Source organism: Ostrea edulis, chromosome 2 (genome assembly GCF_947568905.1).
Source record: "Ostrea edulis chromosome 2, xbOstEdul1.1, whole genome shotgun sequence".
Lineage (NCBI taxonomy): Eukaryota > Metazoa > Mollusca > Bivalvia > Ostreida > Ostreidae > Ostrea > Ostrea edulis.
The window spans coordinates 99,950,837-99,963,157 of record NC_079165.1 but is presented as its reverse complement, the minus strand read 5'-3'; the positions used below and the strand labels follow the sequence as shown (position 1 = coordinate 99,963,157).

The 12,321-nt window shown below is 35.8% G+C and overlaps 1 protein-coding gene across 3 annotated transcripts in view; it reads right to left on the bottom strand.

Moving 5' to 3' along the window:
• Positions 1-12,321, bottom strand: part of LOC125681076 (potassium voltage-gated channel subfamily H member 8-like) — a 71,320-nt gene that overhangs the window by 55,044 nt on the left and 3,955 nt on the right. For 2 of the 3 annotated variants that reach the window (XM_048920988.2, XM_056155733.1), the window contains exon 1: positions 7,870-8,730. In XM_048920988.2, the coding sequence (XP_048776945.1) occupies positions 7,870-7,945 (76 nt within the window). In that variant the 5' untranslated portion in view covers positions 7,946-8,730. Of the gene's footprint in view, positions 1-7,869; positions 8,731-12,321 lie in introns of those variants that run through there. The other variant, XM_048920987.2, reaches the window with a different exon arrangement.

Genomic DNA, 12,321 nt, shown 5'->3' with positions numbered 1-12,321 from the left:
GTTGATTTGAGAAAAGATTTGGATTTAATTTATTATGAATATTAATTTACAGATGTTAATTTACTAAAAATCCTTTTGATTATTTTTAGAATCCACATTTGATTTACACCACTTCTGGCATACATGTATGTTGTGGCACAGTACGTGTAAAGTTTCTCTCCCACAGCTGTGGATCTTCTCGCGAGAGCACAGATAAGGGATCTAACCTGGACATATATGCTACAATTGGGTCGAATACTGTCTGACGTGTTTCATACAAATTGGTAGACCAGTCTTTACACACTGCTTTTGACTACGGATTACTCCGTTTACTTGATCAAGGTATAGGGTTCACAGCAGAAATGTAGGGGATACTTGCTCCTTCTTGGCACCTGATTTCACCTTTGGTGTGTCCAGGTGTTTGCCTTCTCTTAAGCTATTAATAAAGTAAATAAATAATGTGAGGCTTAGAATATTAAAAAACCTGCATCTACAATAAAACATCCATGTTTATTACATACTTTAATAGCAGATTGACAATAAAAATACCAGAAATCGTGAGAAAAGCTCCAACGATGTCCGCGTTAAAAAAAAAACAATTTCAACAATCGTTTTTGTAACAAATGTAGTGATCCCAATTACAATGGTAGTATATGTCACTGTGAGTTAAGACACAATAAAACCTGGTGATCCCAAAATAGGGGCAGATAACTGCACGTCTGAAGACAACCGATTCTGTGTTACACCATATTCAAAGAAACATACCTCGTCAAGTTTGATTACATGATCAAACCACGTGATACATGACATTCTAATCCATTAGATCTGACCACCCTAAAACAACACTACTCTCATCAGTAATAGAAGTAATCTCATTTATCAGTTCTGTATTTAACGTTTAATCAGTTTAAAATCATCTGTAAGGTTTTGTTACAAATTCATATATCTATTGAATATCAGAAACCTTTCCTTAAACCACGCTCAACTGAGGTACAACAACAAAATGTCGTATGAACCAATCAGAGAGCATCAAATTTCTTTATAATTCAATGATTCTTATCATCGATCCATAATGTTACATTTTCTCTATGTTACTTCTAACCGCAAATTAAAATCAAGCCTTCCAGAGGTTGTCTACATCATCACTACTACCCAAAAGAATATTGTAAGCCCACCACAACGGACGATACTAGACAAACTACGCGAAAATTGTGTGGTTTTCACACCAGATGGTTTCAGGAAAACTACATAAATATTGTGAAGTAACACACCAGGCATTAGCACAGACACACCACACAAATATTATACTTCTATCACACCAAACATTATCACAGACACACGACACGAACATTATACGGCTACCACAGCACAGACACACCACACAAACATTATGCAAGGTGAAGATAACGAACAGTGATCAATCTCATAACTCATATAAGCAATACAAAGAGATAGTTGGGCAAACACGGACCCCTGGACACACCAGAGGTGGGATTAGGTACCTAGGAGGAGTAAGTATCCCCTGTTGACCGGTCACACATCCCGTGAGGTTATATATTATACTTCTATCACACCAGACATTATCACAGACACACCACACAAACATACTTCTATCACACCAGACATTATCACAGACACACCACACAAATATACTTCTATCACACCAGACATTATCATACGTACATGGAAATGAAATGTCACACTTCCCATTAAATACTTTTCCAACCGTCCATCGTAAAACTCGGGAATAATCTCTCAATTTCCGTGCAACAAACATCCTTCTCTGACTAATCTCAGACGCTTTCTTGATGGCATACCCATACATGGCTCAAGCTTGACATCAGAAAACCTATTCTGCGTAAGCTGTAGTCCTGAAACTCCTCAACATTTTCTTATTGAGTGTCCAAACTACAATAGCCATGTCGATGATTTCTTGACCTCATTACAAGTGTCATAAATGCAGTAATCTACTTCATGGTGTCTATTTTTTTCCAGCTGTCACCACATAATAAATAATCTAGAGACCACATATCCTAAAACTATCGTTATGGTATACTTTTCCAGTCCTCCTTTCTTGATTATCCTATGTTTATGTCACACATTATGCATTAATCTAATTGCATGTCCGGACACATAAGTGTTCTTTTAAAATAATTAATCTGATACTGTGTAAATCCCAAACATTTATGCAGTGTCAAATAAGACCCCAATTTTGGCATAGTTTCATTATAGCAAAATCATCACGATCAGACGGATTGATTGAAGTTTTTCAAACTTTGTTTCCGATCCTAACAATTATTTCATGTACTCTGTGTACATGCATACGGTATGTATATAATTGTTCACTGCAAATGAAAACTGTGTATACCAAACAAGACAAGAAATGTCAGTGAAGATAGGTAAGTCACCATTTATCATTTATTAATTCTCGAGCGAGACGTTAAGCAAGATGCAAGCAATCAATCTACTGAAAATGACCATCACTATGTTTTACACGTCCTAAATATACCACTAGTATATAAAGAAATGAAGTTATTCATATTGTACGGTATCAGCGAATATTGTATTTCTCATGAAGCTAAAACATCATATCAACCGAGAGATTGTGAAGAATTGTTTTATTATGTAATTAAATAATTCAAAACATCGAAACCGGATGCTGGAGCTTACGAAACGATACATGATCAACCATCTTTGCTTACAGTTAAAGTGCATAACCTAGTCCAAAATTATTAGAGACGCGGAATTTTCATCCGACGACCAAAATAATAATCAGACGTGAATTTGTGAATTCTCCTTTTATTTTTGGTCCGATGTTGATAAAATCAATTGTTATATTCACTTCAAAGACGCGCGGATGTGAACACAACGTTCTATTTTTTCTGTTTTGTTGAATTTCATCTCATCAGAAGATTGGAATAATTCAGACATAAAATAACCTGACTTATTTTCAATATATATTCAGTAAAAATATTCTATCGTGCTTGTTATCGCATGTGGATTTGTATATTGCTGTCCTTATTTGAGGGAATTTTTTTCATTTGTTAACAAGTTTGATAAGACATTCACATTTCATTATACCTATACTTATTTTTCCACAATATAAAATGAGATCGTTAGAAAAATAGATGATAACCTAAAATCATATTCAAAAACAGCTAATTCCATGTAAAGCCATGTGTTAGACCACAGAATCCAATAGAGGTCACGTGATGACTGATTCCCACCTAGATTTCGATGCGACTCTCTAAGAATTTCCCGACCTTATGTACATCGGCATATATGACGAAGATCATATTGATCATAATGACAATCTGAATACAAAAGAAAGGATCATTGTTCATTTAGCACCATCCAAGAGATACAATGTTATCCTTCACAGTCGCATGACCATTAAAAAAACTAATCAGGTTAGTTATTCATTAAATTATAGACATTTTTACTCATTTTCTACACAATTCGATCTTTTCTTATTTTCAACATATATAATTTTACACAATATGTATTGTTTAATTTTGCTTGACATTGAGGAGATGGCTAAAATTGATGTCTGTTGCCCAATCCCAATAAAGTTTCTCTAATCATTCTTTAATAAAACTAGAATAAAATAAGATAAAAATGGTTTACTGCGCTAAATTCAGATTATGGAGAAAATTGGCATTTTTCTTTTCTATATGCTCTTTTATACCGTATTATAATTACTTGTATGATCCATTATTTGTATCTTCATATACTAGAAGCATTTTTACCGTCGTGTATATCAAACACAAATATTACCTAGAAACAGTGGAGAGAAAGCACTCATCTAAATGATTTAATATTTATTTGAATGAGATAGCAATAGCATGTATTTATCAGGTAGAGTCTATAACATAACCCAGTCACGGTTTCCGGGGAAAATATTTCCGATACGGTTTTCACATCTACAATGTTCTTGAACACCGAACTCGATTGTATTTTTGTATTTTGTATTTTTGGTGACATTGAACCTTTTTTTTTGAAGCGGGAAATACAAAATGATATCCATATTTTATGTGTATGAAGTCTACTTTTCATATCAGCAACTATAAGAGATGGCTGGAGAAACTAGGTATGAATGTTGTATTAAGATAATCTTGAAATAGGTATAATTTTATTTTTAAATTCGTTTTAAGATCTCTGTACATAGAGCTCATGTTATTTGTTTATCAACTTTATGTTTGTACACAGTGCTGACTTTAGATAAAATTTACTTACTTATGTTTAAAAAAAAATCTCAACAGCTTGATAAAAAATTTTGAAGACATAATGCCCGGGTTCAATTTACTCTAGGAAAATGAGGGGGGGGGGGGGGGGTGACAAATTTCGCTAGTGTTGACAGTTGCTTGTTGTCTTTCAAATCAGTAGTGACGCTTGGAAAGACCTGTTCGATGCTAGATCAACATCACTCTGTGGATATGTGACATCTTCCACAAAATTGGACAGGTTGCTACAGGAGTACGAATATGCAACTTCCTCCAGGTTCCGTTGTTTAAAAGGTTCCAAACAATTTGGAAAGGATCTGGGTAATGTTTCTCTGTGACTGGGTTATGTTGTTCAGTGACTGGGTTTTGTTGTGTAGTGACTGGGTTATGTTTCTCTGTGACTGGGTTATGTTTCTCAGTGACTAGGTTATGTTGTTCAGTGACTGGGTTATGTTGTTCAGTGACTGGGTTTTGTTGTGTAGTGACTGGGTTATGTTTCTCTGTGACTGGGTTATGTTTCTCTGTGACTAGGTTATGTTGTTCAGTGACTGGGTTATGTTTCTCCGTGACTGGGTTATGTTGTTCAGTTACTGGGTTATGTTGTTCAGTGACTGGGTTGATTTTCTCAGTGACTGGGTTATGTTGTTCAGTGGCTGGGTTAGGTTTTTTAGTGACTGGTTATGCTGTTCAGTAACTGGATTTTGTTTCAGTGACTGAGTTACGTTTCTTGGTGAATTGGTTATGTTGATTTTTGACCAGTTATCAACTAGGGTCACATTAAACAATCAACACTTCATGTAATTCAGATGGGGTATTTTTAATTGTATTAATTCCACTGATCAATGTAATTTTCATATACTTATCTTGATAGACGGGATGGGATTCTTTAACCCTCAACCCCAATTACTCTTCCCAGAATAGTGTCCGTGGAAGATTAATATAATCCATTTCATTTCCGCCGTGCGTACACTATGTACATACAAATGTGGAGTAGGCAGTTTTATCTGTAAAGGTCTACAATGTAAATAACCAGTGAGCTTCGCGTTGTATACATTGGTAGACCTGCCGACTTCTGTGATACAACATGCTAAATAGTAGTTTAACTAGGTCACTTGTTGAAACGCAATATGTTAATTAATTTTTAAGTTATAACTATTATATACCACAACCTTGAGAAAGTTTTTCATTCACCTGTATATCATAATATTTCATATCCAAATAGAGTTATTGCTAGTATTAGTTGTCACATATAATCGCACATAATGACAATGTTTACAAAAATATATTATTGTATCGGGATCGTATCAATCGGAACTCCTCGAATGTCTCGCGCACTCGACATAGATCTCGGATGTAATACGATGGCATCATGAGCGAATTTGATGCATTGCTGTGACGTCACAATTGACAATGCATCAAATTCACTCATGGAAGCCATCGTATTACATCCGAGATCTATGTCGAGTGCGCGAGACATTCGAGGAGTTCCGATTGGGGATCGTATATATATTGTATTAGAAGAAACCATACCGGAAATATTTTCCCCGGAAACCGTGACTGGGTTATGTTATAGACTCTCCCGTATTATCATGCAATTCACAGCTTAGAGCCTCTATAAAACTACGTCATCATAAATTTTCCCAGATATCAACCACTGCCACTACAGTTAACTCTACACAACTACGTCATAATAGATTTAATAGATATTCACTACTGACATTGCATCCGACACAGTAAATACTACACGTAGATACAGCCGACCCATCTTGTAACCCTTTTAAAGTTTAATCATTTTACTTACCAGGTATTTGATTTAATGGCTCCAAAACCTTAAATTCACCTTTGTTTTTATCAGAATCTGCATTAGAAATTTCCACGCTAAAAAGGTCATCCAAGGTGGTGTTGCAAATCGATGAAAAGATATACTAGTATGATCTTTAATTATAAATTAATAATTCATGCAAGTTTAACCTTGAGGAAACGAGATTTTAATCTTATTTTACAATAAAGACAATGTTAACGAAGTCATGAGAAATCAAGGTTTATCCATATTACAAAGAAATCGGCCTTCCCAGAATAAGATTACCGCAAATAAATCTGAGCCACACTCCTTTTCTTTAATTTCCTACATGAAATATGCTGATGAAATCATACAAATCACCAATCAATGAATACCAATAATCTCTCATTCTACTTTTCTTCTAATGACAATGTAAATAGAATTTTCTACTTCCTGCAAAATAAATCTGCATTAATGACGGTTGATGTGTGCAGCTTTTAGTCTGACACAGGATAGCTTATGACGGCGCTGCTGATGGTCAAGAAATGTTTTAAGACGAATCTCCATACATGGGATTAAAACACATTGTCTAGGGCAGATTGACACATCCAAAGCAAAACGTTCTTGACAGGAAAACTGAGTAACGTTTTAAATGATTTTTTTTCAAAGCTTAATGGCAACAAAATCGGAGCTGATGATGATACTTTTTATTCATTGTAATAATGTAGATTGTACAATTTAAAATGCCTGAAGCCAAAGTGAGGCTTGCAAAGATACTGTCATGGGAAATGAAGAACTCGGGGAATCATCATCTAAGTCCAATTGTTTGTATACAATGAATGCATGCTCTATTCACATTGAATTGTTTTACAAATAAAATGTATGGCAAACGAAATTCCAATAAATCACAATTTTCCAATGCACATTTTTCCCCCTAAAATGACAATTCCTGTTTGCTAAAGGAATAACAAATATCATGTTTTAATTTCGTGTAGTTCAAATATCAAATAAATCTTAATTTGGCTCGTTATAGAATCATTGACTGCTGTACCATGTATTTATCATTTCATAAATCGCCTCAAGTTCCAAGCAAACATTTGCTAAAAGGCTGTTGAGACTAAAATCCCATTTAAATCGACAGATATATGGAGATCACTCTATCGGAAATCAACCCGTAAGACCTTCATTACATAAGTTGTGATTGATTCTTTAAATAGCAGTCAGACACAGAACAAACCATATATCGACCGGAACAACTTGACCATCTGGCCAGACCTGTCATTTAGAACAAAACCAACAACCCGCTTATGTGCCTGTAAAATTTCCCCTAATCAGAGCTACATGTAGGATGCGATGGCTTCAAAATACGACACACGGAACTATTCAATTTGGTAACGACATCGCGGTAATAGCGGACCATGTTCACGTGCTATGTAGAGAAAGTGGGACGCTGCTATTTCTAAATGCACTAGCTGGTGTTTCCTCATGCAATATGTAGTAAAGTAACCCTTGATGTACAATAATGTGTATCGACAAGTTTGATTGCTGAGAATGTATCATCACATTGGGAAATCTTGCTTCGTCCTCACTATAACACATTTAGTTTATTGCTAAACTCTATCGGGAAATCGAAGCGAAACTCGTCACCGTGACTAATGTCAGCATGGACACAGGGGTGACAAAACTGTTCACTTATAAGGGGAATTCCTTATCACGTGATATACAGTAGAGGGGGTACATTTCATGACAAAAAATCGACATAACTAAAGCCGGGACAAAGATGGTTAGTATATTAATTTAGTTTCATGAGGGTAGAAAGGAAATGTGGTCACTAGTGCATTGTAAATAAATGAATTCTAATAATTTCATAAAATAAAATGTACTTACGTGTTCCGTCAAATCTTGTTGCAATGGTATCCAGAAATGTATTCTGTTGCACCATGAATCCTTTTCTATTCGTCATGTTCACGGTTTGATGATGATACAACTCACAAACACACAAACGAAGTAAAAGCAAAAATAAACAGCGTTGAAAGGTTGTCGTCGATGTAGCCACTCATTACCCTGCGTTAAGAGATGCAGGGGCGGGCTGACATAAAGTTGCTATCACCACTCGGGAATAATGAGAGATGTGAAGAATTATCCTGCACGATGTCAAAGTGTTGTAAAGCTGATCACCTATAAAAGAAGCCAGTGTTCAGTGATTGACACCCAAAATTGTAAATCACATTCTTGATGTTAGTTCCGCGGGAACCTGGAGCTATTAGACAGCCACTATCCGTTTAATGACAGCATCTGTAGTTCTGCACTATTGACGTTTTCTCGTCGCGTGGTGACAACATCATCTCGCTTTTTTTCTCTCCTAAATTAAAAAAAAAAGCAAGCATTTTATTCCCATATGATGCACTATCAAAAAATCATATTTTTGGACAACGATTAGAAATACGAAGAAGCTTACTTCTATCGACAATGAAAACCATTATAATCAAACTGTTGACGCTTGATGTACTAGAAAAGAACAAAAGCTAACGAAAGATTTGGAAATCGCATGAAAAAAAAAAATAAACAGGTGATATTCTTGATTATACATAACTCTGAAGACAGAGTACGCACAAATCAAGGACACCTGTCGTCCAATCAATATCTTCCGAAGCGACGTCAGCTTCTGTTCAAAGTCGGCAGTCTCTCCAAGCACGGCGGGGGAGGCACAGATAATTAAAGGTGAGCTCGGGCTCATAAACATTTAAAAGTAACAATTCCCAGGATGTACATTGATGAATTCGTGCAATATGCTACAACGTGTTCCAGCTGTCACGTTGAAAAAAAACCGTATCATTACTGTAACATTAAGAGATTTAAGTACTTTGGGACACAACACATTGTCCTTAGTGACGACTTCTATCTTACCAAATGAAACAGTTAAAATTGCACATTTCATTCGATAATGTAAAATGACAGCTGAACCAACTTTCAAATACAAGACCATCTCTTCTCTGTGTGGCCTCTTGAACAATTCTCTTCCCTTGAGATGGACGTTTTCTGCTAACCACCACGAACCTCTACACAAGCCATTATTTTTTTCCTTTCGTGTCTTTTACAGATGTCATAATCAAATAATGTCTCAGCAGTGTCCATTGGAACATAATTTTTCTCTCTCGTCTGATTCTTTTGTGAACAGTGCTTTTAATATAAATTTTGTATCAAGAAATAATGCTTGTAAATAATTTTCTTCCCAGAATGTTATATCTTAAAAACAAGCATTTATATTGTCATTAAAATCAATATATCAAAAAACTGTCTGCTTATATTTGGTAAATTAAATATTGTACAATACACCAAAAACCGCCATCTTCATCTAAACAGAGTTGTGTTCATATGAAAACAAGAGATAGGCTAACACAATACCAGCCATTACATGTGTGGTATATACAAATACGAATGCATTTTATGGAATAGTTAAAAGCCTGTCCTACTACATATCAACTTGAATTCACGTCCCGCATTTCACCTCAGCCGGTTTAATTACTGCACATATTAGATATAAAACCATAAATATTTCATTTTAACTGTTTTAAAAATGTTCCTTATGAACGCTTTCTGGGTACTCTGAAGAAAGGATACCTCGTTCCGGATCATTATATCAACCCAAACTCGGCGATGCAGAAAACACTGCCGTTTGCAAAAGATGGAATTTCAATTTTCAATACCTAACATTGTCTTCATTATCAGAACAACAGACCAAATATAGATCATTCCTTTCCAATTTTGTTATCAGCAATACTAATTTTGGAAAATACATATTTTATACTCAGTTTTCATCTCCTCTGGGCAATATTGCAATTTCTCGCCAGCATTTTAAGTTTTGTCTTGCAGAGAAGCATACCACAATTTTGTTTGAAACATGACTAAAGGTAGATAGATTACGTATGCTGTCTAGTATTTATTACAAAGCGTTTTTAGATCATTCTATTTAATCAAACATTATTAATAACAACAATCACAAATACACGAAAGAACAACATCAAACGGACAAGTAATATAAACTGTCGTTTGATGTAATCCTTTGGGTTGCATCATTTAAGGCAATGCAGACTTTCAGAAATATGATATATAGTAAGATGAGACTTGCTCACTTTCCAGTATCACACATTCACATTGTAGGTAAAGTCAGACAAAAAGCAACACAAGACAGGTAATTTAGTACTGCATTACTGACAGTTTTTAAAACAGTTTGAAATAGACGAAACAAAATCGATACAAAGCAGATAATGTTCCCAGCATCCCCAATGAATTTCAGGCCAACATATGTTTTTGCGATTGTTGACAAAATACCAGAGGGAAGCTGTTGCAATTTCAGAGTAACACTTAACCTTGACCTATGTAACATAAAATTGGCTCGAGGTTACCTAGAGAAAAAAATCAGGCCAGGATCCCATCACCTTGCTGGGTAGTTATCGTCAACTTGGCGTCAAAAAGCGAGGATAACAAAGTTTTAACCAGGGAATTTTTTTGAAAATATTTTCATCTAGCTTATGTTTAAAATTCTGCAGACGAAAAATTAATACATTGAATGATCATTTGTAACATTTTCCATGCATGCTCAGATATCTGGAGACGCCTCAAACGTATCCCTATGTACAGCTGTTATCTTAGGAACTTCACCATCTGCTGGCCACTCAAATGTTATCAATGCGTCAGTAAGTATTATAATTGCCATTTTGGCATTATCAGTCTTGGATTATATCGCAATACGATGACGCTTTCATATTACCCATTCTGAATATTCAGTATATCTAAAGCAATCACAAACCACAGAATTTTATCATATATCTAGTTTCGATCTAATAAACAGATATTTCCGGTAATAATTTCTAGTCTGATATTTTGAAAATACTATATTCATACAATTTTCAAACCCGCAGCAACAGCGCCAAATGAAAGTTGAAGATAACGACTAGTGATCATTCTCATAACTCCTATAAGAAATACAAAATAGATAGTTGGGCAAACACAGACCCCTGGACACACCAGAGGTAGGATCAGGTGTCTAGGAGGAGTAAGCATCCCCTGTCGACCGGTCACACCCGCCGTGAGCCCTATATCCTGATCAAGTAAAAGGAGTTATCCGTAGTCAAAATCAGTGTGCCAAGAACGGCCTAACAATCGGTATGAAGCACGTCAGACAGCATTTGACCCAATGATAGGTTGTATTGACAAACTAAATCGTTATAACGACCATAGAATTTGCGAAATACCCACAAATGTGTTACCCTAGAACATTTGCCTTTTGAATGAAGATGATATTTGTGGGAAGATTCCATCAATTCCTACTGCCTTCTTTAGCGTGATCTAGCTTACAATGTACAGCGGTGTGATGTCCCTGCAGGTTATGTACTTCTATATATTATGTAAAAGAATGTAATTGATTATATTTCAAATCGTGTTAACATTCGTATTATGACATATCATTCGCATAACGAACATACGGTGTATGTAACTGTTGAAAGAAAATTGGTATCACTTTGAACATAATAAAATTCATTTTGTGGAAATGTATTTTAAAAAAAGAAAATTTGTGTCATATACATGTATGGGAATAAAGCTTTTAGATGCATCCTATATAAATCATTCATTTGATCACTCAAAAAGGTGTCGCAATCAGGTGGTGGACTTTTTTTTAAATTCAAAAATGTAAATTTTTCAGCGCACCTTTTCTTCAAATCTTAAAGATAGAAATTATATATGGGCATCTATTTCGTACTATGAGGATAATATGCTTATCGAGGAAGCGCAATTATCATTGAGTTATCTCCCTTGATGATTGACGCAATCCAGTTGCCTAACTTAAGGTATAAAAGGAGCGCTGTTGCAACAACCCCTCTCTTTGTTTGTAACAATCCAGTTGTGAGGTTGGTTGTGAGTTTTGCATAGAAATGTATTATCATTAGCGGTTATATTTACAATTTAAAACCCACCCAGACCCCCACTTCTCACATGTCACCCAGACCCCCACTTCTCACATGTCACCCAGACCCCCGCTTCTCACATGTCACCCAGACTCCCACTTCTCACATGTCACCCAGACCCCCACTTCTCACATGTCACCCAGACTCCCACTTCTCACATGTCACCCAGACCCCCACTTCTCACATGTCACCCAGACCCCCACTTCTCACATGTCACCCAGACTCCCACTTCTCACATGTCACCCAGACCCCCACTTCTCACATGTCACCCAGACTCCCACTTCTCACATGTCACCCAGACTCCCACTTCTCACATGTTTATTGTGGAATATGTTGGCTTGCTCTTTTATTTATGGGGAAGTCCCGTGGGAAT